Source organism: Dermacentor variabilis, chromosome 6, assembly GCF_050947875.1.
Source record: "Dermacentor variabilis isolate Ectoservices chromosome 6, ASM5094787v1, whole genome shotgun sequence".
Classification (NCBI taxonomy): domain Eukaryota; kingdom Metazoa; phylum Arthropoda; class Arachnida; order Ixodida; family Ixodidae; genus Dermacentor; species Dermacentor variabilis.
In genome coordinates this window covers 22,568,287-22,596,011 of record NC_134573.1, presented here as the reverse complement: position 1 = coordinate 22,596,011, position 27,725 = coordinate 22,568,287, and the positions used below count along the sequence as shown (strand labels likewise).

Here is a 27,725-nt window from a genome sequence, read left to right as displayed (position 1 = left end):
TTTCATCTGGCAGAGCATATCCATTGTTCGGAGAATGTGCCATCGGGGCCAAAATTGCCCAGGACGTGCGAGAGTCGACCGAATTTTATGGTGCACTATTTGCTGGGATCAGCCGTGCTACCATCTGCGTTTGGAATGTGCATACGTGACCCACTGTTTTCAGCGGTCTTGAACAGAAATGCAATTTGGTCAACGCTCGCACTTCCAGGGTACTTTTGTCCACGATAGTACATCGCCTTTAATGTAAATGTCATGAAGGCAGCTCATAGACAAAGCAGCAGGTCACCATTGAGAAAATTGTCTTGCCAACACACTGACATGGCTGCAGAGATAAAACACTTTGCACTTTGTGATATGAATGCACTGCATAGCATATATACAAAAAGGTGCAACATTTAAGTCCTCAAGTTCTTAGATCACAGAAGCAACTTCATTTTCTTCAATCACTCGTCTTGCACTTCTTCCTGGTGAAAGTTGTTCTTGACCCAAAATGCTTGCAAAGATAAACTTGCTGCTGTTAGGAGAAACAAATAGTATTCGTGAATATCCATCCTAAAGAAAGCGGCAAAATATTGTAATCACAGAACACGACAAAGCAGTAACTTCTGTGTTAGAAAATCATGTAAGTAGACCAACATTGTTGGAACAAGGGATGTTGCTGTAGCCAACATTTCGACATAGGTGCTTGTCATTAGGGTAGCAAATGTTTTCCTTGGCTGTGTTGTTTTGGATTGTGCATAGCTCACTGGCCCCTAGCCTCATTGGGGGAGAAGAAACTGGTGCATATAATAGGACAAGAGAAGCCAAAGTGTTAAAGGAAGGAAGGGTGTGCTTAGCCGTGTTGATTGTGATGAGCACTGTATGAGCACTGCTGTCAGTTCTTGCTTAGAGTAGGGATGACCAAAACAGAAAACGATGTATACATGTAAGAATTCATCAATGCAGTAGACCTAATCTTCCCAGAAGACAAAATAGGTATTAAGATAAACAGTTTACACATTTGGAAACAGGAAACGAAGAATTAAGGAAAATAAATTTTGTACCAAGACGCATCTGGTTAAGATCACTGTAAACGGTAAATGAAAGCACATTATGAATACATATTTTGTTGAAAGCCGACGAAGAAAAGATGTATTAACCAAATATTAAAAAATAGGGACATTAAAATTAAACTGCGTATGACCCTAAAACAGTAAAGAACAGCCTGTGGAAAAAAATGGGATGGACAATATGATAACCAGGTGCAAGATTGCAAAACGTCGAGCGCTGTTTATATTCATGCTGCTGTTGACGTCTTCAAGTTTCTGTCTTCCTGTGGAACCTTTGTCTTACCTGAACAAGTAAATGGGTCATTTTTTAAACAAGTCAGTTCATATGCAGTTCAAAGCTTCGGCATTATTATAATGAAAGAAAATATTATGGTCAGTTCTCCTGGGTGTGCTTTCATTCACCAGTTATTTCCACCGGTGTAAGCTCAAAATTTAATGGTCTAAATGGTTTAATGGTCTAATGGTTTAATGCTCCTCGCAAACCATTAGCTGGTCTTTTTTTCAACATAGATGCCTGCACATTATATGTGTTGGCAGGAGTGCTAGCGAACTACATTAAACTTGTTGCCACAACCAAAGTGAAGCTTGGTAACAGGGATTGGAAAAAAAAACAGCATTCCACAATATTGATTCAAGTCGTCTGGAAAAGTTGCTTAAGTTAATGTACACCCCCCACCCCACCTGACACAATTATACACCACACTGACTCTCCTGGTGTCAACCATGCTAATATAGCACTAGGCATCAAGTAGGAGAATTAGAAGATAAGAGGGCGCAATGCTTTTTGTTAGAACATCAAATGTGCTTTACATAAATGCTACATTCCAAGTTCCAACTAACAAAGGAGCAGCCGATAGTGACCAATGCATACGAAAGCTAATGACATTCTGTGCAGCAGAATGTGGACGATGACGTGTTGTGCGCACAAGTGCACTCTTTCACACAAAATGACATCCTGCAGACAAACCTTGTGCCAACATTAGAGTTTGAAAAACACCACAGTGGAAAGCAAAGAGTGCTAAATTTGTTGAAAATTACTAAAAATTATTCGATTATGCATTATCATTACTGTTCGTTAAAGATTCACAGATTGTTCCCTACGGGTGCTGTCAACTGCTTTTACAGTCGTAGCAACAATGATCTGCGGCACATACAAGAATAAATGCTCATGAAGTTTATGCAAGAGTATAACCTACAAATTACACCCCATTTCACATTCCAATGTGGTAGAAGAGGAAGAGGAAAAAAACTACTTTCTCGTGGAGGATGCATACCCCAGAACAGAAGAAACAAGTGTACCCTAACCATTGCAGTTACATATAATATGGCAGTTACAATTGTTTTTCCTCAAGCACTGCAAGCTGCTGCCAGTTTACCAGTACAGAGCTGTAATAAATTTAGGGCAAGTTAAAGCTCTCTAATGAATTCATCTCATATGACACAAATGGAATGCAATATTCTGCAAATAAGTGAAGAGCGATGTGCCACCCCATACAATGAAACACCTTTGAAGAATCTGAATCACCACCTGCACTCTGAGGCAGTTACAACCTTTAGAGCGCCCCTTCTGCCACACAACAATAATCATTATCTGCCCTGATGTGTTTCCTTTCTTTACAATGCCACGCCCGCTAGTTTCCTTTGGGGAATGCTATCATGCTGATAACGCGCATGCCGTTCGTTACTGGAAAGTACAGGGCTCGCAGCGTTAAAGAAAGGAAACGCAACAAGGCAGATGACGATTACCGTTGTGTGGCAGAAGGGGCACTCCAAAGGGTGTAACTTTGCCTACGAGTGTGGGCAGTGATGAGGTAAAAGAGTGTGTTCTGTGTAAAGTAGTGCACCTGTATAACCTAAAGCTGTGGAGAATGCATTTTTTTGGACGCTCCCGGACACTCGTAGCGAGCGGTCGCACTCCCCCTCTCTCCGACGACCACGGCACTCGCTACAGCCCTCGTTGTGAGATGTTTTTTTTATCCCTAACCCTAGCTACTTGTTAACCTTCTCCCACGACAGCGCTCTTGAGCGTAGCCCTTTTTAGAGCTCCCAGGGGAGAAGGTATGCACCTGTAGCCGGCCGTTTCGGCCCTTGGTTGGAACCCTGACATGGATGACACCCAGGACACAGTGCCCGGGTTTCGTCTCGGCACGCCACAGCCTCGCTCGCGAGCACTGGACTTGCTACTTTTGGAGGCCCGCCGTATGTTAGGTTCGGAAGGGATGCCAAAGCGCCTGCCACCGACAACCCGCAAGAACGCCGGCCGCAAGAACACCAACCGCCACGCACGTGGCAACCGCCATCGCCGAGAGGCCGCCAACACCACTGCCGCCGTGGCGTCTCTCGCCGAGATGGAAAGCGACAGCAATGCCTCAGCGCCTACGCCTCCAAGTAGCAGCACGATCTCCTCCTCGCCGGCCACCAGCTCTGACAGCACGGAGTCGTCGCCATCGCTCAGCGCCTCGTGTAGCGGGTCACCAACCTCTAAACCCACGAGGTCTGATCGTTCGTCGTCTGCATCATTGCCCGCCTCTCCGCTGAATCGCGTTGACAACGAAACTACGACCGCGGCCGCGACGGAAAGCAGCCCACCGCCATCTCTCGAAGCACCGCAACATGGCGAACAACAAGCGAACGACCCCCGCGGGCGCCATGACAGCCACCCAGCGTCAGCTTCCCTAGCCCTCCACGTGGCAGCGGTTGCCGAGCATTCGCAGAACGGGCCAGCTCCCCAAGCAAGCGCCGACAAGTCAAACGGGAAACAACAAAAATTGGAGGACGCTTAAGCTTCGCCTTCAAGAGTGGAACGCGACAGCGTTCCCATCGACCCGCCAAGGGGTGTAAGACAATGCGCTACGGCACAGGGATCACTTACGAGGCGCGCCGCATCGGACTTTGCGGCCACCTATCACACGGAGAGCGTCGAGCAACGCAGCGTTCGGCGCGGCAACGAAACGTGCGCCTGAGCAAACGGAACGAACCAAAGAACTCGGTGTCTCGGAGGGGGAAACGATCTACGCCAGCCAAACGTCGTGATCGGCACGGGCAGAGAGATAGATAGATAGTGATCTAAAGAAAGGAACGGCGCTTGATTCTGCAACCCGCCTGGGAGCACGGCGAAGCGTCGTCAGGGGAGAGGGAGTCGGAGCCGCGACGCGCCTGGCACCGGTCCGCGCACAGCCCCAATGCGCGCATGGCGCGCCACCTGTCGGGGCAGCGCCGTACATTGAGAGGAGGGGTTCTTCTGTGTTTGCCGCAAGATGGCTCTGCGTGTGCGGTAAGCGCAGAAGAAATGTAGCGGAAACTTACTTCGGTACTCGTGTAAATGCGACTTCTGTAAGTTACATGCTCATAATTACCGATATACACCGCAGTATAACTTTCTACGGCACGTTTTTAAGGCAACACTGCGTTCACTAGAAGCGCGTTTGTACCGCTTTCAAGCGTCGAACTCGTGGCTGAGTGGTAGCGTCTCCGTCTCACACTCCGGAGACCCTGGTTCGATTCCCACCCAGCCAATCTTGGAAGTTGCTTTTTATTTATGAAGTGCCTGCCGTGATTTATCGCTCACGGCCAACGCCGCGGACGCCGACACCGACGACACCGGCTTTTCTGCGACACGAGCTCCTTAACGCTATCGCGTTAAAAGCCCCCACTGGCCGAGCCACCCACTCGTCCGCGCCCGACAAAGCGAGAGAGAGAGGGTCAGTCTCCCTCTCCAATGACTCACGCCGGGGCCGCACCTGCGAGAAGCTCTCTAGGTATGAGCAACGACGGCGCCGAAGTGAAAAAGGCAATGGGGGAAAAAGGGATGCACTCCTCAACCGACCCAGCTAGCTCGGCGCACCGGCGCCCCAGCTGTGTTCTCGGGCCGCTCCAGCCGCTCGCTCCGTAAAGCAGCCAGCAGCAACAGCCCCACACCGAGCCAGAACGTCGCCCAGCACTCACCTCCGCCTCGGATTCAACCGAGCAGGCTAATCAACACAGCGCTAATACCCCCTCACTACCCAAGAGGGCCAGAAAAAGGAGGCCGCGCTACAGGCCTCTCGAGATGATCCCGCATACACCCTCGGTCGACGGCCCAGCTCCAGAAGAACGCGCTGACACGGTCCTGTTTCGTCCCCAAGGGAAGAAAGGCAACTTCCTGAGGCTGACGCAAGAATCTATCGCCGCACAGCTCTCAGCTATTCAGGGAGCACACCGCGTGCGGGTGAACTTTCGACGGAACGTTGTCCCCGTCGACGCGCTCCCGGGGCAGAACTGTCACATCTCCTACAAGTCCGCACCGTCGGCGATGTGCCAGTGAGGGCGAAAGCTCTCACAAAAACACTTGTGCTGGCACCATCTTCGGTGTCGACCACTCGTTCGACGCGGACACAATAAGAGACCACCTTGAAGCCTCCGTGACCGTCCTCTCATGCGAGCGCAGGGGACACAACATAGCGGTGCGATTCGCCGGCAACGCCGTTCCAGCCGAAGTGCTCCTCTTCAAACAGCGTCGCACGGTTCGTCCCAGACTCCCGCGGCCACTCCAGTGCGATCGATGCGGCTTGTTTGGTCACGCCGGCGCAACATGTTCGCGCGATGCCCGCTGCCTCCGTTGCGGAGAATCGCACGCCACCGCCGACTGCACCGCGCAGAGGCCGCGCTGCATTAACTGCAGCGGGAGACACGCAACCTCGGAGCCGCGCTGCCCCAACTGGCAAATGGAGAGGAAGCCTGCCGTACTGTTGTCACTGTCGCCAGAGCCTCTCACGCGACAGCAGGCGATCGCTAAAGCTCGCGCCTCATCAGACGCCATCCGACGGAAGCAAGGAGCAACCACCCGTCCTTCCGCGGTCGTACAACCTGGGTTGTTATTCAGAGACGCGCACAGCGGTCGCGGCGCCCAGCCGGCGGAGCAAGCGCAGATGCAACAGCCCACTACCTCCGCCACCTCCGATCCAAAGGATGCAGTTATTGCGGCCCTCGCAGCAGCACTGCGCGTCCTCATTGAGACAGCAGCGATGGACGACACCAATCGGCAAATGTGCGTCGCGGCCCTTGCAGCCCAGCAAGCCCTGCCGCAGCATGGATAGGCGATCTCCGAAACGTCGGCCGCGCATCCTCCAGTGGAATGTCTGCTCGATGCGCCGCCGTCACGCTGAACTCGCCGAGCACCTCTCACTACACGAATACGACGTGCTCGCGCTACAAGAAACTTACGCGCGTCCCGGCGAGTTTAACCTCCCCGGATGTGTGGCCTATCACAGTGCCACCGAATGCCAGTCGCAGACCTGCAACAAGACTCAACTGTTGTGACCCGCTGCATTCGCCTGGACGGTCCCGCGCATCTCTGTATGTTCGCGCATGTCTCGCGCAAGCCGACGTAAATGTCACCGACATCGTGACCAGTGGCATCGAGTGCGTGGCCGTGACTGTGCGTGTTGGGGGTGCCGACACCTGTGTCGCCAGTGTTTATGTTCGGCCCATGCGTCGGTGGGACAGTTCATTCGTGGTTGCGCTTGTCGCTCGCATCGGAGGTGAATGTGTGGTGTTGGGTGACTTCAACAGTCACCACGCAACATGGGGGTGCCCGCACACCGAGCCGCGACGTAGGGACTTGCTGAACTCCATCCTCTCTGCGGGCCTCCTACTTCTCATCACCGGCAGTCCCACATTCGTGCGCCGGGGTGCGCGGAAGAGCGCCATCGACTTGTCGCTTGTGAGCGAGGGTTGCCACTACGAGTGGCGACGCAGCCCCGACACTCAGGGCTCCGATCATTACCCGATTTCCCTCGAGCCGCACGCTACAGCCCATGGACCGCGGCGCTCCTACCGTGTTACCGACTGGACAGTTTCGGAAACTCTGTGCCACGCCCCCTACTGTGAACACAGATTTCCTGACTCACGTGATATGTTGTGTCGACGCCACCACAAAATGCTGTTCTGTGTCTGCGGGAACGCCGGTGCCCGACATCAAGCTGCTTGACCTTCGAGCTGTCCGGCGCCGCGCTGAACATCGAGCCATCAAGAGTAACAGGAAAGAGGATTGGACTCTCTACAATCGCCTTGATGCGGCGTGCCGCCGTCATGCCAGGCAGCGGCGCAATCAGAGCTGGAGCAGTTTGTGTGTGTCGCTCGACGATACGCGCAACAGATCGCGCCCGTGGCGCATTCTCGGCGCTCTCCTTCGACCAAAGGTCCCTCGCTGTCCTGCGCTTTCCATCGCGGTCGCACAGGGCTTGAGCGCAGAGCACCTCGCGGACGCGTTCGCCGCCGCTTTTGCACCGCCGCCGCCGTTGCTTCCGCCGGATGGCCCAGTTTTCGATCTTCCCGAGCCTCCTGAGCACAACAAAGCCGCTCACCTCGCGCCGCTTCACTACTTTCCGACGAACGGAATTCTGCAGCAGGTGAAGGCGCTGTGCACGGAGGACTTCACCTTGAGCGAGCTTCGCATCGTGCTCAACGCTCGTAGGCGACGTTCTGCGCCGGGCGCGGATGGAATCACCTACCAGGCGTTGCGAAACGTCGACGACGAGCAGCTCCCATCGCTGTTGGAGGTGTACAACTGCGTCTGGCGAACCGGCGTCGTCGCTCCCGAGTGGAAAGAAGCAGCCGTGGTACCTCTCCTCAAGAGTGACAAACCGCGAAGCAGCGAGAGCTCCTACCGCCCGGTTTCACTCACGTCTGTCGCCGGTAAGACACTCGAAGCTATGGCACTTCGTCGTCTGGAGTGGATTCCGGCGGCACTCGACGCATTCGCTCCCGAACAGAGCGGCTTCCGCCGGCTGCGCGCAACGGCTGACGCCCTGGCCGAGGTTGTCACTACTCTCGAGCAGGTGGGGAGCCGTCGCGAGGCCGGCTACCTCGTCCTGCTTGATGTAGAGGGCGCCTTCGATGGGCTGCCGCATTCTACGATCGTCAGTGCGCCAGGGGGGGGACACTCCCCGGTTCCGGTGGCACAGGAAATTGGCGCCATCTCTGTAATGGGCGACGCAAAAATCCGTTTCCCTTGCACGGCCTCGTAGATCGTCGCGCGCACGCGCGCCGATCCAGATGGCCAAGCCCTTCCCCCCGCTCAACTCCTCTCTCTACGCCCTCTCTCGTAATACCCTCTCAACTCCCTCTCCTTCGACTGTCTGCGCGTCCGCGCCGCCGTGCCATCTCCGCCGGCCCGGCTGGTCCGCTACGTAACGCTTTATTTTTGTTATCTACTGTCATCGAGATGCGTGCGCTGGTGTGCGTTGACCGACGTGGCTAGTTTCGTCAGTTCTGTGGTCCTCGGTAGCTGTGTGCTTGTGCTCCGCGATGTTTCACCCGTTTCACGACTCGTACCACTCGTGCATCGTGCAGTGGTGCACAAATACCTCAAAAACAAGTCCTGCAAGGTTGTTCCGGGTGCCTAAAGACAACAGGTGAGCGCTCAGACCCAAGGACATCAGAAGGCGCATGTACAGGCGCCCAAATCTTTAACTGGTGTGCGCGAGCGGCGACTTTTCCGTGCGTCGGCGCCGTATGACGGGGCGAGGCTGGAAACAGCTTAGCAGACGATGGGCCCAGCTGAGCGCGCTTTGTCCGCATGCGCTTAGCCTCAGACTCTTTCCAGCCGCGCCCCGTCATACGGCGCTGACGCACGGAAAAGTCGCCGCTCGCGCACACCAGTTAAAGATTTGGGCGCCTGTACACGAATACAGCCCTGGCCATTTGTGTACTCTATGAGGCTCCGGACGTCGTTGCGCCTTGATTGTGCTACACTTGCCTCTTCCCGGTAGAGAAAGCTGACAAATAGATGTTCCTCCTCATTGTCACCTGGTCTGTGACTTGTGTTTTTCTGTGCCAAGTCTCATTCTGCAACTTCAGTAACTTGCCCAGCTTTCCATACCGCCCTCAGTGCTTTTTCTGTGTATCACGTTCTACAAACCGACTAACAGCTCAAAAATTACTGTTAGTGTTTGTGTACTATCTCAGTAACCCCCGATGGGAAAACCGCGCGAACAACCTTCATGTGTAGGCATGATACGCTTTTTTTTCCTCTGGAAAGCATGAGCATTGCAAGTGTCCTACATGCAGATTTTTGCAGTGCGTGTTTATTATACAAGGGAGAGCCCAGTAGGTACGACTTAGTGCCTTAAGTGACCTAATTTTATTGCTAAGCATTGCATTCGGGTAGAAAGAAAAGTCGTGTCGGCCTGTTTTACCTGGTCTTTGATTGAGGAATAAGCCTTTCTGCGAATGTTTTCTATGTGCTGCTGCAAAAGCCGATTATCTTCTGTTACCTTGCCACCGTTACTCAAGTTGTGGCCAAGTGCAAAATAATGTGATGATGTGTGTTTCAGTTTTTAGTACAATGTTATTTTTTTCTGCCATGTTTTTTTTCAATTTGTTCAGCAGTAATGAACATGTCAAGCATTTCATATACTTTCGTGCAGATTTATAAGTAAGCTTTCTTTTGGTATGGCTCTCAATCAAACAATGTTAGCATTTTATTCTATCTTTCAGGTATTTTGCGTGTCATTGTTTTTGCCATTACTAGTGAGTTTTCCCTTTTTATAGTTGTCATGACTATGTCATACACGTCGTCCAATTTTCTGCAATATCTTAGTGCACATATCAGGAGCTCGTCTACATTTAGGTCTTGAGGACGTTATATAAAGATCTTGTTTTATATGTGTGTACATGAAATGGCCTTCGCGTTTTCTAGCACTTTCTTTTGTTATTTCACCATCTGTGAACTCTTGTCTTTAGTACTCTTGTATATGTCATGCACCTCTCACTTTTGCTCATTTTTTGAGCGTGTATCACACCACGTTGTAAGAAAAATCTCTTTTCGGAAACGAATTCAATAAAGCGAGACTAAACATCTGTTGTGTTGAAAGTGGAATTTTTTTTATGTCCCGGCACATGCTGGTATAATATAAGTATGGGCAAGACTGCGTGCGTGCCAACGCATAGCCCACGGCGCACCACGCGCCAGCTCGCAAGCAATGCCAATGCGCGGCGTAGCGCGCGCATTGCTTGCGAGCTGGCGCGTGGCGCGCGGTAACAAGCGCGGTATAAAAAAGAAAAAACGCGCCGCTTACGGGTAAAAACAAAAAAAAAAGTGAGCGGCGCGCGCGGCATGGGGGAAAGGGAGTGGAGCGGGTCGGCATAATAAAAACAAAAAGGAAAGAAAAACGTTTGGGAGAGGAGGTGCCGCGCGGCTGCTGTTGCTGTTGCCATGACAACGTAAACAATAATGTGCGCCGCAATTTTGCTTAATGCGTCGCCCATTGGTTAGGGCCGTAACTGAAGGGGACCTTGGCGCTAGCGTCGAAAGAGCGTCTGCTCGAAAACGGCCAATGGGATGTATACGGAGTGTCCCCCCCCCCTGAGTGCGCTGCACGAGCTCGGCATCACCGACCGGCTACTCGACTACGTGCGAGCCTTCTTGTCTGATCGCACGCTTCGGGTGCGGGTTGGAGGTGCGCTCAGCCGGCCGCGCTGTGTGTTTTCTGGTGTTCCGCAGGGCAGTGTTTTGAGCCCCTTTTTGTTTAATCTTGCCCTCGCGCGACTTCCGGACTACATCCCAAAAGCGATGTCGCACGAAGTACGGGTGGCAATCTACGCTGACGACATCGCCCTCTTTGCGACTGGCCCTAGTCAAGTCGGCTATCAGGTGTGTGCATCTGTCCAGACTGCAATTGACGCAGTGGACCAGTACATGGGAAGCATCGGCCTCCAGCTGTCGGTGACCAAAACAGAGGCACTACTGGTACACCCGCGAGGAACGCGAGCACGTTCCGAAGCGCCACCGCTGACTCTGCGCCGTTGCCCTCTCCCATGGCGCAAGAGCGTCCGTTACCTCGGCCTGCAGATCGACTGCCGCGTCAACTTCAATGCGGCCGTCTCCCACATCTGCAAGCAATCAAGGAAAGTCGCCAGCGCCGCGCGCTCTCTTCTCGCGCGTTGACACGGATGCACGCCGCAACTCGCACTGCGCGTGTACAACTATGTGGCCACATCGAGGGCACTCTACGCCCTCCCCACCACCAACGCTCGAGCGGCGAATTAGAATGCCATTGACATGGCGCACCGTACTGCGGTGCGAGAACTATACGGCCTCCCTCGCTCCTCCCAAGTAGGGGCGACACTCGCGGAAGTGGGCAACTGGCCGCCATCGCTTCGTGCACGAAAGCAGGCGCTCCACCACATTGAGCGCCTGCAGCGCTCACCAGAGGGCCAGCGGCTCGTCTGCAGACTTCACTCCCTGCCGAACTCGGCAATGGGCAAGTGCGCCACCGAGTTGTCAAAGCTCATCGGGTCGTCGCCACAGTTCGTCTCCCTGCCATACTACTCCAGTCTGCTCGACGTGAACATCGCGGTGACTGGCGTCGCATCAAAGCGCCGAACTGCGGTGTGCGCCATGAGACAGGAGACCGCCTCCCTACTGCACAAGCGACTGGCAGGACGACTTCTCGTCTACACCGATGGCTCGGTGACGCCGGATGGGTCTGGTGCTGCGGCTTGCATGGCACCGGACATCTCGGAAACGCGCCAGTGCCGACTGCGCTTGGCCGCTTCATCGACAGTGGCCGAACTCGCCGCCATCGATCTCGCTGCCGACCTCCTGTTGGAACATCCGGACATTGTGTCAGCGGCCATTCTCACTGACTCTCGTGCGGCGCTTTGCATGCTGGCCAGGGACTACGCCGGAGTGCCCCTTGTTGTTCGAGTTGGCTGCAAGCTGCGACACATCGTGAATCAAGGCTGCGACCTGGCGCTTCAATGGATACCCGCACACATCGGATTGCCGGGCAACGAGGAGGCTGACTCCCTCGCCAAAGCGGCGCACGGTGAGCGCTTTCCCCTCACCCGCTTGGTGACGAGCTTCGACGCGGCCAAGACAGCGGTTCTGCGCAGCCTCACTGCGCAACAGCCCGATCGGCGCGTCGCGGCGGGAACGCCCCCGCGCCTGCTCCCGCGTGCGTGCCTCTCTCGGGCTGACTGCACCTTCCTTCTCCGCCTGCGCATCGGCTGCTACAAAACAGCGGCGCGCACACACAGGCTCACGGGAACCGGCAGCCTCGTGTGTGGTAGATGCGACGGCGTGGAGACACTTGAGCATCTTCTACGTCACTGCCCGGCCTTCGGGACCGAGAGGGAGGCTCTGTACGCTTTCTACCGCCGATGTGGGTTGTCATCCACCACCCTGCAGTGCCTACTCTTCCCCAATGCTCCCAGTTCCATCACCAAGCGTGCATTTTCGGCATTGATGGAATTCTGTGAAGCAACACACCTCAGAGCGCGGCTGTAGGCCCCGCAAACGCTTAGCTACATTGTCGTCTTTTCTTTTTTGCTATTCCGGTCTCTCTCTCCTTTTTACTTCCGGTCACTATCTCCATCTTTTTCTCCTCACACCCCTTTCCCCGTGCAGTGCTGTTGAGGTGTCCTCCTGTGAGAGACAGTTACGGCACTGCACTTATCTCTTCCATTTCTCTTTAAAAATCACTTCACACACAGAATGCATTTAGTATCAGCTGTGAAGGTTTCTAATTTTAATTGCACACAGTAAAAACCTCCATGCAGTTTTGCAAAACGCAAACCCCCTGCCTTTTTGTTGTTCAAAGGCAATGACACGTAGGGCCATAACATGTACATTATGAGTTTCGTTCCCAAACAATCAAAGTGAATAGCACCACCTTAAGTGTTATGTGCCTTCTGTCACATTTTCTGTCAAAAATTGTTAGTGTCAAATGCTGCGATCGGCAGAAAAACGGATTTCTGGAGCAATATAAAGTATTAAGTACCGTGATCTCAGTTCTTTCATTGCTGTTTAAGCATTAGCGGGTCTTAAATTAAAAAAACGAGGAATAAATACACGCATATTTTACGTCACAACCCTCATGAGGCATTTAGTAGTCTGGATTATAAAGGATTCCAGATTTACAACGCAGGACAGATTTTATTCCACTGAAAGAATGGCATCATGCCAATGATTCTGCATTCGGGGCTATATTTATTTGTATTTAGTTCAGTTGGAATGGTGTGTATTGTCAGCATATTGCTTGACATATTTTAGATTGACTGTTTTCTAAATTTAGGCAAATTCGTATTCGCAAATAACCTTGTATGACACCAAGAACTAGCTTAGCAGGAGTATTTCTAACATTTGCAGGATATGAGGCTCTTGAATGCACATCTAAGCCTGGGGTGCACGCCGCCCCCTATTCTCACCAGCAAGTTTCTGGATGAATGATGAATGTAAAGTTGCTTGAACGGGAGAAATAGGGAATTTAGACAGGTGAATTATGTAGCATAAGAATGATGTCAGCACGAAGCAAGCATCAAGAAGCACTGTCACTCAATGTGCATAGACTATCAAACACAAGAATTATTTGGGATGATTTAAAATTCTGGCATTGGAACGAAATGTCTTTTAATCTATATATAAACTGATTATTCACTCTACTACCACTACCTTTGCCAGAAACATTCATAATCATTATTCTATCTATGCCACATCATCCTAGCTAATATTCAAGTCTTCATAAGCTGCTTTTTTTACTGCTAATTCTCTGTGGGAAAGAGGTGTCCGTATGAAGACCATATCATATACTTATTACCCGTTTTTTGATAAATGATAAGTAAATGATAAGGGAAAAACTTCACACCAAAAATGCATTGAGCTTGAGCAAGTTCTACGTTTGGAGCTGTTGATTCTTTTTTCCCTTTGCCATCATTGACCCACCTGGTTAGCTAAGTAGACAGAAAAGCTGCAGGAGAAAGGTAGGGGTGCCAAATTAGACTTGTGCCCCAGGGGACCTTTTCACGGTCACTGGAGGAACTGCCTGTGGCCTCGGCATCTTCCTTGAGGGCCATGGCCATGTCTAAGAAACCTTGTCTCCACAGGCTGCATAAAGAACGATAATTTTCTGAGCCAAGTCTTTTTCTTAAAAGAACCCTTTAAGGTGTATTCGTGGCTTTGCACCACAAAACTGACACATGACTGGCCACTCAAGACACTTTATGTGTATTCGCAGGCTTATTCCTTGGAAAAACTTTTATGTACCACACAATGAGTAACAGTAACAAAAAGTGTATAAGGAGGCTTTCATATTGCTCTACAACTTTTCATTGACACATTTCATTTAATTATTTGAGATATTTATTAACTAATTAAGAATTATGTAATTAGGCAGAATGCAAAATATAATCAGAGTATCTCCATGCGACGGCAAACAACATTACCTTCATTTTGTCTAGTTACATCGCATTTACATATTCCTAAATCTTGGTGCACGATAGTTAAGACACCCTGTAGATGAAAAAACAATATTACAATTTTTATAATCATCTCTTGCGTGTTATTGGTGGCTATGGCTGCTTCAAGTTATTCTTTCAGTACGGTACAAACAGTTTTGAAGTGAAATTGTTTTGCATCGACGGCGTGTAATCTAGAAAATCAAGCAAAAGGTCAAGTTGTGTTCACTATTCAGATGTTTAACTAAGAAGCTGCAGGAAAAGGAAACAGGACACAACACCTAATAAACAATGCAAAATTTGAAAATTTAAACTGAACAAGCAACCAGTTCTTGAAAACACAGAAAAAAGCCAGCAGCTTACGTCGAATACACCCTTGCTATCTACTCCAAGTGAAGTTGTTACCGCAATGCTTGGGCACCATATGAACGTAACAATCAACAACATTGAGCAGAATATTAACACCACTAAATGAACTGGCCTTTGAAGATTCTTGATCTGAAATCCTCAACGACTTGTGATGGCGTTTAATCTGTCGAGCTCAATCTGCATTCTCAAAAGCTGGCGCTCGGCCATAATTTCTCTTAACGCAACATCAGCTTAAATCTCAAGATAGGGTTGACCTGTAAATAAAGTGGATAATGCATGGCAAACATCATGAACACTCTTACATGTTAACCAGACGGTTCACTCATGCAGCCATGAAATTGTGATGCAGACACGATATATTGAAGCTGGTTTTGTGAAGTGTTTCATGCTTCCAAGGCTTCTTCTCCAGTTGTGAAAGCTGTCTCCACTAGCTAAATAAGCGATGAAAATAAAAAAAGAACTTCAACATTCTCACAATACGTTGGCCATTTGCAAGTAAACAGCAGCCTCTCTGGGCGTCCAGGTTTCCTGGTGCAAATCTACTATGCCACAGTACTTGCGTTACCCAGTACAAGCGACTTTAATATGCAACGTGTTCAGAGCCCTTTCACTCTGTTTTTTTCTTAGGAAACAGTTTACCAGGGGGGGAGGTGTTCAGTAGCTGTCGAGAAAGGGGACAGAAAACACTGTGCACCACTGATTTCTAATGTTTTGCTGGATGCAGCACACCGCACCGGATGCAGGTGAAGCCAGTGGAAATGCGGTGTCATGCAGGCGCTTGTCCTGGAAGCAGGGCATATGGTGGACTAACTAGTGCGTGCGATCAGATAATATTGCTGCCGAAAAACTTTTCTTTGTGGTTTTTCACATTTTAGGAGGTCTCTACATGTCTGGTAAGCGCTTTTATGACAATCTGAACCCGTATACGATAGTGTTCTCTTATATCAAGTTTTTTCTCATTTACCAGTGTTTCCATTGCACGCCACTTACGTTGGCAACACTGTAGACACTGCAATGGAAAAATTCTGGACACCTCGAAACACTGCTTGGGCAGCTTATGGCACATCAGGCAGCCATGTTAGGGGAATAAATGCCACACACCCGTGCAAACGAAGTGCTGCCGCAAAGTTGTGAAGCACCAACTTCCGCGACAAGGTTGTCTTAAGTCGAGGGTGCTCGATGTGCTGTCCATCCCCTGTAGTAGAGATCAGTGGTGTGGACCCTTTTATACTGGCTGTCTTTTCTGGTCGGAACCTTGGCAACAGCTTCCACCATACTTTTTTGAACCTGCAACATGTGCAGAGAAAGTCACATCACTGTGCGTTGATGGTATGGCTTTACTGTTCTACACATTCTATCAAATCATTAAAAGATACAGTTCGCACATTTTTACTACTGTATATAGACAGTCTAGTTGCTAGACACGCGAAACATTACCATCCCTCTGACAGAATGCAACAATAGAAGCGTACACTGTAAAGCTACACTAAAATTTAAACTGATGTGACACCGTATGAGCATACAGTATGCTTACTGGATGCTCTAGCCCTGTGTCAAGTAAAAGTTAATTGTCAATCATTTATGGTGTATTTCTACTTATTCTGGGTCATCAAACTGTACAATCAATGTTTCAAGTTTACACATTGTTGGTTTTTGATTGCCTATGTGATCCGTTTCCTATTTACACATGCAGTAATCCCACTGTAATAAGGAAAAAGAGTTAGAAAAAGAAATGCCGTGATAATCTTCCACATTTGCTGAGGGCAGGAACAATGGCCAATAGCATGTGGTTGAAGCTACATAAATACTCAGTTTTCACACAGCTTAATTGTTCAGCAAGTAATAAAGAGGTACGCTGTGCGCCTCTGCATAACCAATAAAATCTGACTGCTTGACACTGTACTAGTGTTCGGCAGTTCGGCTTTGGTTTTCTGATATACAGAACTGTTTAGGTACCAGTAGTTTATTTTGCGATAAAATGGAACTTGGAGCACTGGTCATTTGCACATAAATAATGCGACAGCAAATATAACACAAGGATACGAATAAGGGTCTCTTAGAAAAAGTACATACACATTATGAATATAATGTGATGTGATGCCACAATGAAACAGAAAGCAACGCATAGAAGTACACGGGACTTCCATGCTACCAAGGTTATTGGACAGACAGTACTTCAGAAGTGCCCGCAACACAGTCAAAGAAGGCAAAGCCGCATTTCCTTGCGTTCAACACAATGCGTTGGCGGGCTAGTTAGTGCGAATCCATAAATACTTTGTTTAGCGCAACACAATGGACACAAGAAAGACGACCAGCACAAGGCGCTACTCTCAACTAACATCACTTTATTGTCCCCGCAGGGGCGTCTGCGCAGGCAGGCGTTTGGTGTGTTGCGACACCACGTACCCAAGCACACGAGGGTTGGACCCTCCCGCGTGTAGCCGTGCGCGGCTTAGCCGTGTCTGGGGAAAAGGGGATCCTGGGCGTAGAGTCGATGCTGGGTGTTTGGACCTTTAAGGCCCCCCGGCGGAGGCAACACACTTCTTCGGCCTCAGCTTCACATAGACGGCACCTCCAGACTGACCCACCTGGAGGAAATCGGCAGTCGCCTTTTCCTGTCTCTCTCTTCCTACAACCTTCGTCTTTCCCTTACTTTCCACCTTTCCCGTCTCCTTCTCTCTTCTATTCACTTCCTTCTTCTTGGCGGCAAGGGTTAACCCTGTGTGGCTATCCAACCTTGGGTACACCATATTCGGTTATAGTGACGGCGTACGACTGGCGTCGTGCAGACGTATGCAAGCTCTGCCGCGTCCCCTCGTTGGGCTCCGTGGTGGGCGGTCGGCGCTGTTGCCGAATGTATACATTTTTCATGGAAACTTCTTTCCCCTCCCTTTCTGATCGCCCTCAAAAACGAGGGCGCTCCGAAGATGTCCTCAAGTTTTTTGGACGCCAAACCCAGACTTTTCCCCGCTTCCACGTTATTCATTCCGAAAAGCCAAACAAAGCAGTGCGAAACATTTCACCATTCCTTGTTTCAAAGTCCCTGACTGATGTTTTTGGTCCAGGATACAAGGTGTCGAGTACGGCAAGCGGCGACCTCCTCTTGGAGCTCCGCGATGTAAAACAATATGAAAAACTACCGCAACTAGTGTCATTTGGAGAGACCCCCCATAACAGTAACCTCGCACCGTACAATGAACACCACCCGTGGTGTTGTGTCGGATGATGATCTGCTTGAGCTGACTGAAGCGGAACTCCTGGAGGGCTTGAGTGAGCAAAATGTTATCAATGTTAGAAGAATAAAGATAAGGCGAGATGGTAAAGAGATTCAGACGAAGCACTTAATAAACACGTTTGGTTCAAGTGTCCTGCCCGATTCAATCGAGGCCGGGTACATCAAGCTCCGTGTTAGGCCGTACGTGCCCAACCCACTCCGTTGTTTCAAATGCCAGCGCTTTGGCCACAGCTCGCAGAGCTGCCGAGGCCGCCAAACTTGTGCTAAATGTAGTGCCCACGAACACACATCTGAAGCTTGTGAGAATGCTCTCCACTGTGTAAACTGTGACGGGGAGCACGCCGCATACTCGCGGTCGTGCCCCTCCTGGAAGAAAGAAAAAGAAATCGTAACGATCAAAGTTAAAGAGAATATTTCATTCAAAGAGGCACGAAGGCGGGTATCGTACCTGCCCAAGAAAACCTTTGCCGATGTGGCGCGTCAGGGGGCAGCGTCACAACGACCTGCCGCGGCTGTCCGACCCACAAGCAGTGAGTCGGCAGCTACGCCATCTGCCCCCGCGGCGGTTGCAGCTAGCGCTGCTCCGCCAACCCAGCAGGCGGGGCCATCAACCCCGAAGGTGGGCGCAGCCGAGGCTGCCCCAACCTCCGAGGCCCCTTCCAGCGCTGGCAACGGCCAGCGCAGCCAAATCCCTCAGGGAGCCCCATTGACCTCCGGGCTGGTGGGCGCAGGGGTCTTGCCTTCCGGGGCAGGACTCTCTCGGAAAACCTCTCGCTCGCAAGAGCGCTTGTCCGGCGTCTCACAGGAGGCAATGGACACTACACCTGTTCTCAAGGCGCACCAAACGCCTAAGGAGCGCCGAGACTCGCTCGAACGCTTCAAAAAGGGCAGAATCCCTGTTACGTGGCCTCGAAAGGGCTCTGTAATCTAAGGCATCCTTTCCGTTTTCCGTAAACACAGCACCAATTTACTTTAAATATGAATACACAAATCATTCAATGGAACATCAGAGGTCTCCTTAGAAACCTTGATGATTTGCAAGAACTCATCCACAAACATAATCCAAAAGTGCTGTGTTTACAGGAAACACACTTAAAATCCAAACACACAAACTTTCTCCGAACGTATGTTACGTTTCGCAAAAATCGCGATGATGCCGTCGCATCATCGGGTGGTGTTGCGATTGTCACTCTTAAAGTATAGCCTGTCAACCCTTACAGCTACGAACGCCCCTTGAAGCAGTGGCGGTTCGTGCTGTTCTCCTAAACAAACTTATCACTGTGTGCTCGCTCTACATACCCCCACATTACAAGTTATCTAAACATGAATTTCAGTCCTTCATAGATGAATTGCCAGAACCCTATATTGTTCTTGGCGATTTCAATGCGCACAACTACCTGTGGGGCGACCCTCGTATAGATGGGCGAGGACGACTTGTTGAACAGTTCCTTTTCTCATCTGGTGCGTGCATTCTGAATAAGAAAGAGCCCACATATTACTGTCTTGCCAACAAAACCTTTTGTTAAATTGATCTCAGCATAGTTTCTCCTTCTATTCTGCCTGAACTCGAATGGGAAGTTACAAACAATCCTTACGGAAGCGACCACTTCCCCATACTGCTGCGAGCACCTAAAGAAAACGATTATCCACCACAGGCTCCCAAGTGGAAGATTGATACAGCTGACTGGGAGAAATTCCGAACTCTCAGTAGTATTTCATGGGATGACATGTCCGCGTTAGGAATTGATGCTGCTGTGGAATATTTTACAGCCTTCATAATTGATGCCGCAACTAAATGTATATCACAAGTAAATGGCTTGGCATGCAATCGGCGTGTCCCGTGGTGGAACGAGGGCTGTAGGATCGCTCGTAAGAAACAGAACAAAGCGTGGGGGTTGCTACGCGCCTCTCCCACTGCGGAAAATCTGTTTAACTATAAGAAAGTGAAATCGCAAGGCAGGCGAACACGCCGACAGGCTAGAAGAGAGAGTTGGCAGAAGTTTGTATCCGGTATCAATTCGTATACAGATGAGGCCAAAATCTAGAACAGGGTTAATAGGATAAAAGGGCGACAAACATATTCCCTTCCTTTGGTAAACACACAAGGTCAAACACTGAAAGATCAGGCAGACTCGCTTGGGGAACACTTTGAGAGCGTGTCGAGTTCAAACCATTATTCGCAATCCTTTTTGAAATACAAACAAATAGAAGAATGTAAGCCAATAATACGAAAATCCAGACAGAATGAACCCTATAACCGGCCTTTCAATATTGCTGAGTTCACAGCTGCCTTGAACACATGCAAAAGCACTGCACCGGGACCTGATAGAGTGATGTATGACATGATCATAAATTTACATACTGACACCAAACTTACACTACTCACACTTTTCAACGCTATTTGGGCTACGGGATACCTCCCATCCACATGGAAAGAAGCGATTGCGGTCCCTGTTCTTAAACAGGGCAAGGACCCTTCCTTGAAGGCAAGTTACGTCCGATAGCCCTTACAAACTGTATTTGTCAGCTTTTTGAAAAAATGGTTAACCGCAGACTTGTACATTTCCTTGAACTCACCAATATGCTCGATCCCTTTCAGTGTGGCTTTAGACAAGGGCGGTCCACAACCGATCACCTTGTGCGCATTGAGCGAAACATTCGCGACGCCTTTCTACATAAACAATATTTCCTATCCGTATTCCTCGATATGGAGAAGGCGTACGACACTGCGTGGCGCTATGGAATCTTGAGAGACTTGTCGGGAATTGGCATCCGTGGCAATATGCTCGCCCTAATAGAAAGCTATTTGTCCAACCGTACATTCCGTGTGAAAGTCGGCAATGTATTGTCGCGACCTTTTATACAGGAAACTGGTCTACCTCAAGGAGGTGTACTTAGCTGCACGCTCTTCATCGTAAAAATGAACACGCTTCGTGCTTCATTACCGCCAGCCATTTTTTATTCTGTTTACGTAGACGACATACAGATAGGTTTCAAATCCTGCAACCTTACAGTATGTGAGAGGCAAGTACAACAGGGCTAGAACAAAGTGTCCAAATGGGCAGATGAAAACGGATTTAAAATGAACCCCAACAAAAGTTCTTGTGTGCTTTTCACTAGAAAGAGAGGGCTCATTGCAGAACCCAGTATCGAAATGTACGGTCAGCGAATTCCTGTGAACAAAGAACACAAGTTCTTGGGCATCATACTTGATTCTAAATTAACTTTTATTCCACACATAAAGAATCTCAAGGTCAAATGCTTAAAAACAATGAACTTACTGAAAGTGTTATCCCACACAACATGGGGCAGCGACAGGAAATGTTTAATGAATTTATACAAGAGTCTCATTCGATCTCGGTTGGACTACGGTGCCGTGATATACCATTCTGCAGCACCGAGCGCGCTAAAGATGCTAGATCCGGTCCACCATCTAGGAATCCGACTGGCCACTGGAGCTTTCAGAACAAGTCCCATAGAAGTCCCATAGAAAGTTTATATGCAGAATCAAATGAGTGGTCACTTCATCTGCAGAGAACATACATCAGCCAAACATATTTCCTGAAAGCCCACTCTAATCCCCAACATCCATGTTTTAATACCATCAACGATATGACATGCTACGCTCTTTCATAATCGTCCTTCCGTAAGACAGCCTTTCTCGATGCGTGTGAGGGAGCTTAGTGATGAAATGCATGTCCCACTCCTCGAGCTCCGCCTAATGCATCCAGCCAAGCTGCTACCTCCTTGGGATTGGCAGCTCATAGAATGCGATATATCTTTCGTGCAAGTCACAAAGCATGCTCCAGAGATTGAAATCCAAATGCATTTCCGGGAACTCCAGTACAAACACTCCTGCACAGAGTTCTACACAGACGCATCGAAGTCACACGACGGGGTGTCCTACGCAGCCGTCGGTCCATCGTTCTCGGAAACCGATGCACTGCATCCGGAAACTAGTATCTTTACGGCTGAGGCCTACGCACTATTGTCGGCTGTGAAGCATATCAGGAAATCAAAACTCCAGAAATCAGTCATATATACGGACTCCCTTAGTGTTGTGAAGGCGTTGATGTCATTCTCTAACCACAAAAATCCTTTAATTAAACTCTACTCCGTTCTGTGTAAAGCGTATATAGGTAACCAGCATGTCATCATATGCTGGGTGCCAGGACATAGGGGCATCGAAGGTAATGTTCTGGCGGACCAGATGACCACGTCAGTTGCATCGCATTCTGCTAATCCCACCGCTGCAGTTCCTGTCACAGACCTGAAGCACTTCTTACGGAGGAAACTACGGAACCACTGGCAACGCCTATGGGACGCGGAAACAAATAATAAGCTCCACGTGATAAAACCACAGTTAGGATTCTGGCCCTCTGTAACAAAATCACGCCGAACAGATGTCCTATTCTGCCGTCTCAGAATAGGACACACATTCGGCACCCATAATTTTCTACTCACCGGAAATGACCCTCCAACCTGCGGTAGATGCGAGGAGAGGCTTACCGTCCTCCACGTCCTCCTGGAGTGCCGGAAAGCCGAATCTGAAAGAAAGAAACATTTTCCCTTAGCATACCGGCAGCACATTCCCCTTCATCCATTAATGTTACTCGGCCCAGAACCGCTATTTGACACCAATGCAGTCCTAAGTTATCTGAAAGATGTTGTATTGCATGTTAGCCCCACATGTTCGTAGCGTCTCCTCTCTTCAGAGGATGGCGCTGTGATAGTTCTTTCGTATAGCACGTGCCTCTAGGCCCTTGTGTTTCAAGGGCTCCGGCGAGGCAACAGTGCTACAGGTATTTTTACCATCTCATATATTTTCAACTCTATGTCATTCTTTTACGATGGATTTTAATGTACATAGTATTCGTCAATTGTTATCGCCAACATTTTATAGCACGTAGATTTTACGCACTTTACAGCGACTATTTTTAGGCCACTTTACAGCCAAGTCACGTCTTCCATAATACATCGTTAACACTACCACTTGTCATGGCGCTCTTTGGCCAAACCTGGCCCTTGCGCCATAAAACACTACACATCATCATCATCATCATCATCACTTTATTGCGTAACTCCTTTATAGATAGTAGAATCTAAAAGAACATGTGCAGTGAGCACCATGTGCAGGGACCACCAACAACCGATCACAAGAGCGCACTCATGCGACGGGATCCAAAAAACCATATTGAGCACTGCACAAGGTTATAGAAGGCACACTAATGCACTGTGACCCCAATGATTGTATGAAGAAAGCTTCCGATAACTCTCGGGCGGTGGTATCACAGCACTTTCTCAAAATCATAGTATCACAAAAGATGGCTTTGCACTTCCATATTTTACAATGTTGAGCCAAATGGGAAACTGTGCCTGTTGGTATGGATCGCTTATGTTCGCAATGTTTCGTGATACTACGATTTTGAAAAAGAGCCGTGATACCACTGCCAGAAAGTTTATCGGAAGCTTTCTTCATACAGTCATTGGGGTCACAGTGCATTAGTGTGCTTTCTTTAACCTTGTACAGTGCTCAATATGGTTTTTTTTTATTCTGTCGCATGAGTGTGCTCTTGTGATCAGACGTTGGTGGTTCCTGCACATGGTGTTCACAGCGCATGTTCTTCTAGATTCTGCTGTCTACAAAGGAGGGACGCAATAAAGTGATGTCAGTTGAGAGTAGCGCCTTGTTCTGTCCTCTTTCTTGTGTCCATTGTTTTGCGCTAAAAAAGCAATTATGCATTCCTTGTGTGTGTTTGAAGACAGCTCCACACGCAGTAGCGATTCCAGTATTGCTGCCCAGTGGTTTAGCTCGCCGTAGCTTGAAGTGCCACACAATATAAGGAGAGAAACCTGCATTATAGTCTTGTTGCAAACAAGAATATAACGTGAAGTGCATTCTGAGGCCAGAAACTATAGAAAAAAATGCCATGATGCACCACTGTGCAGGGTTTTATAGCAAAGTCAAATACATTTAGTGTAAATATCACACTATGATGGTACACAATGGTGGTAATCTGTAATAATATAAAAGGTGTCTTAATGTTACAACAAAAGTTGACATTACTTAGTAATAGCCCTGTAAAATTTAGCATGCAGGGGCACCAGTTGGTTAAACAATAGTGATGCAATGTCTATGTACACAAGTATTACCCATGCATTTCTGCCATTGTCCAAATGGCATAAATGAATGGGTAATACTTGTATACATAGATATTACGTCTCTATTGTTTAACGAAGTGGGTAAACTATGTCTGCCTCATACAAGATTAGAATTAAACCATAAATTATATATAGTCACCCTAACAGTAACACCTCATTTGAACTTCACAGTAAGTAGACGTCACCTATTCAAAGTTTATATGTTGAATGTAACGAACCCTCATTACAGCAGCGCAGAGCATTCCTCACATTTCCCTACGTACTCAGAATTCAGTCATCACCGCAACACAAATGCTACAAATCGTCACACAGTGCAACTCACGCTTACACTACACAAATAAACCAAACATGATTAGGCCACTTGTACTGCGGTATGAGCAATACTGTCAGGATTATGAAATTCCCCACGAAGTCCTCCAAGTTGCCAAGAAACCAGAACGCTTGGCCCCGTGCAGGATTTCACGCAGTTGTGCGACTGGACATTAACACATTTAAGAAAAAGAGACACTCCACACGAACACATTATACAAGAATTCCGTGCTCTTCAGGACCAATATCAAAATCACATGCAATTCTACACTGATGGGTCCAAAACAAAAGAACACGTGGGTGTAGGGGCCGTAACAGAAAATTGGGAAAGAAGTATTCGTCTACCAAAACATGCCTCTTTTCACTGCTCAAGTTTACGCTGTATGGCTTGTAGTTAAAAAGATTATCAGTGGCAAGCACAAAAACACAGTCATTTACACTGATTCCTTAAGTACACTGAAAGCTCTAAACCTAAAATCTGAGTGTGAACCCCTGCTAGGGGACATACGAAACATGGTCGCGCTTGACAAATATGGGAGATCAATCCGCTTCTGCTGGGTACCAAGTCATGTTGGGATACCGGGTAACGAAGCACCCGATAGATATGCATCGATGGCAGCGAACAAAGAGATAACAAACACAACACTTCCATACAAAGATAGCATCCGCGCGATTAGAAAAGCCTTAACGGCGAAATGGCAACGCGAATGGGACCGTTGTGCTGACAACAAACTACATCTCACGAAACCCATAGTTGGCGAGTGGAAGTCATGCTACCATCAGGAGCGGTTCATCAATGTAGTTTTATGCCGACTACGCATTGGGCACACAAACCTCACACAGAATTACTTACTTACGAAAGAAGAGACACCAACATGCGAGAAATGTCAACAGCCACTAACAGTTATGCACATATTACTCACATGTACACAGACTGAAACACACAGACGAACACTTTTGCACAAATTATGTAAACTACACATACCTTTACACCCCGCTTTAATTTTAGGTGATGATCCGCTAGTCCCATTACGTGACGTTCATAAATTTCTAGACGACACTGGATTTTTACATAAAATATAGATTATTAACAAATCCTTTTCCTTCATTAACTGGATTTTAAAACACCTCGGGTTTGGCGCAGCATAGCCTTAGCCGCTTTTGCGCCATTAAACCCCATGTAACTAAGTAAGTAGACGCCTGTTGATGCTAGCCTCCCCCAATGCTAAACTGTGCTGCATGCTTTACAGAGAAATTATAGTGGTATCACTAAACTCTGAAGCTATTCAGGACTGCAGCATTGTAGAAGACATCTACAAATGTCCCATTTCATGTGTAACAGCCTGAATTGCTTGCACATCTTCCCAAGTGCAAATTAAAATTACTTCTCCTTGTTTAGCATTTTTGCCTGGTAGACCACAATCCAATGTCATCAATATATTAACATATTACCTCAAAGAACCTAATTTGGCTTATAGATTAACACCTTCGCATACTGCCACAGCTACACTCTGTCATATGCGTTGCAATCATAAAGGAGTGCTTGTCCACCAGCACTCCAATGTCACTAAAAGTGATCACCTACACAGCTTGATTCAGGTGGCAAATAGCTAAGAGAAAAAAAAATCCACTAACTTTGAGAGCTACAATACTGCGATAACTTGAGAGAGATGGACCCATCGCAGGCAGCAGACCTCAGCTCCAGCACAACAGCAACTTGCCTTTCAGTAAAAGAAAAGGATTGATTAGTAATGAAAAGTTACCTTGTTTTTGCTGAGTATCAATACAATCTGACTTTCATGCATATCCACTCTGCGCTTTAGTAATACAACTGAATTATTCGTAAAGTAAAAGAGTCAATGATGATACCATTCGCTTCTCTTGTATGTCCGATTTTTTTCGCACTGATACCCTGTTTACTGCTTGCTTACTGACACGAATGCCTTGACTGCCCAGACATCATTCGAAGCAACACGTCTTGCTGCACTGCAAAAAGTTGCACCGAGGAAACACAGCAAAGCAGCCAGAGCAAAGAATTTTTTTTTCTGGTCACAATTAAAACGTGCACCTAAGCAAGAAAGTAACAATCACAGGTAGTGAGCGACTGCTATTGCCTCGAACGTTTATTGCCGTATTTTAACAGAAGTTCTTGTATCGGATACAGTATGCTCTCAAGCCAATACAAGCGTCAATACAAGTGCGCAACTGAACGCAATTTTATTCTACGCTTTTAACGCGAGCGAGCAAAAGGTTAGAAGTATTTCACGGAAATTGCGATCGAGCCGATCGCGCTACGACTGGAATCGATCTGAAAAGATAGGGTGATTCCTTTCCCCATTCATGCGTCAGTCTTGCCCTAAGACGTTGCATAGTGGTCTTTTGAAACAATATTCCTATTCGCGACACCGGCTTACCACACATCATTTTAACACCTACGTTATGCAAACCAAATAAGATTAAAATGGGCTTACCTCATGAGCAAGTTACGAGTGCGCGTAGACTGTTGAACACCCGTTGAGAGCAAGCAGGATATATCCGTGGCCAAGCGCATACGTGCACCCAAACACAGGACAACTTCTTCGATGCCGCAGCGTGCAGGGTTTTGTACACGAAGTGAAAGACATCCAGCGCAAATATCTCCGCGCGATGACTGCAAATGACTAGCCTACAAGCGTACAAAACACAGCGACAAATTCGGAACTTTGCCCATTCGAACGTGCCGAGACCCAAGCAGCGTAACCATCCATCGTTTCTGTTCTTCGCTCCCGATGCGTCAATCTCTCTTCCTGGGGGTCTCGCTTCACTCTTGAGTACAAATCAAGAGATATTTACGGCAAATTAACAACCTTTACAACACGACACGAAAAATTCCGGCTGACTACACATGTGCAGCTCCGTCTGCCACTCCTAACGGACGCGCAGCGCGCGCTGCCCCCTGGTGCCGCACTCTGTGAGCGCGGAGAACAGAACAGAATCGGTTTCGTTTTCGCATTTGTGCTCTAGTTACTGTATCGTATCAGTTGAACGAGCACAAGCTATCTTGGCACGCTGGAACGACACGTGCCTTTCCTTGCCCTCTATTTCCACTACCCCCTTTCCCTCGCTCTGGTATAAAATGCCCAGCGCAATAAACATAACAGTTCACTGTTGTCTTGAAACGCCTGCTGTTGGTTTCTTCGACCGGGACCCGGTCGATACAGTTATTGGAACTGCAATATAATTGCTTGACAATTAATTGAATTCTAAAAGAGGAGAACACTTTCTCTCCCACAAATTAGTGCGTTTTATACAAAGGGAGTGAGAATAGAAGAAGCAGAAAGGCAGGGAGGTCAACCAAAGCGTTCGCTACTGGGGATAGCAAACCCCTGTGCTGCAATGAAGTG

General features: G+C 48.5%; 1 protein-coding gene across 4 annotated transcripts; it reads right to left on the bottom strand.

Annotated features, from left to right (window-relative positions):
- On the bottom strand, positions 1 to 27,607 carry LOC142584686 (uncharacterized). 4 transcript variants are annotated; one of them, XM_075694875.1, is made up of 6 exons: positions 26,814 to 27,607; positions 25,978 to 26,063; positions 22,336 to 22,418; positions 15,738 to 15,923; positions 13,756 to 13,917; positions 1 to 514 (listed from the first exon to the last, which is right to left on the bottom strand). In XM_075694875.1, the coding sequence occupies exons 1-4, from the start codon at positions 26,891 to 26,893 to the stop codon at positions 15,798 to 15,800; spliced, it is 375 nt and encodes a 124-aa protein (XP_075550990.1). In that variant the 5' UTR covers positions 26,894 to 27,607; the 3' UTR covers positions 1 to 514; positions 13,756 to 13,917; positions 15,738 to 15,797. The 4 variants fall into 4 exon arrangements, 2 of the variants coding, with proteins under 2 accessions (XP_075550990.1, XP_075550991.1); XM_075694876.1 differs by having other exon boundaries at positions 1 to 511; XR_012828872.1 differs by lacking the exon at positions 22,336 to 22,418.
- Positions 27,608 to 27,725: the final 118 nt, after the last annotated feature.

Excerpts from the sequence above, each read along its gene's own strand:
- LOC142584686 (XM_075694875.1), bottom strand. The coding sequence starts at position 26,893 with ATGCGCTTGGCCACGGATATATCCTGCTTGCTCTCAACGGGTGTTCAA. Across the intron at positions 22,419-25,977 it reads GCAGTATTGTAGCTCTCAAA|ATTCGGCTTTCCGGCACTCC; the intron begins GTTAGTGGATTT and ends TCTTTCTTTCAG. Across the intron at positions 15,924-22,335 it reads AGGTTGGAGGGTCATTTCCG|GTTCAAAAAAGTATGGTGGA; the intron begins GTGAGTAGAAAA and ends CACATGTTGCAG.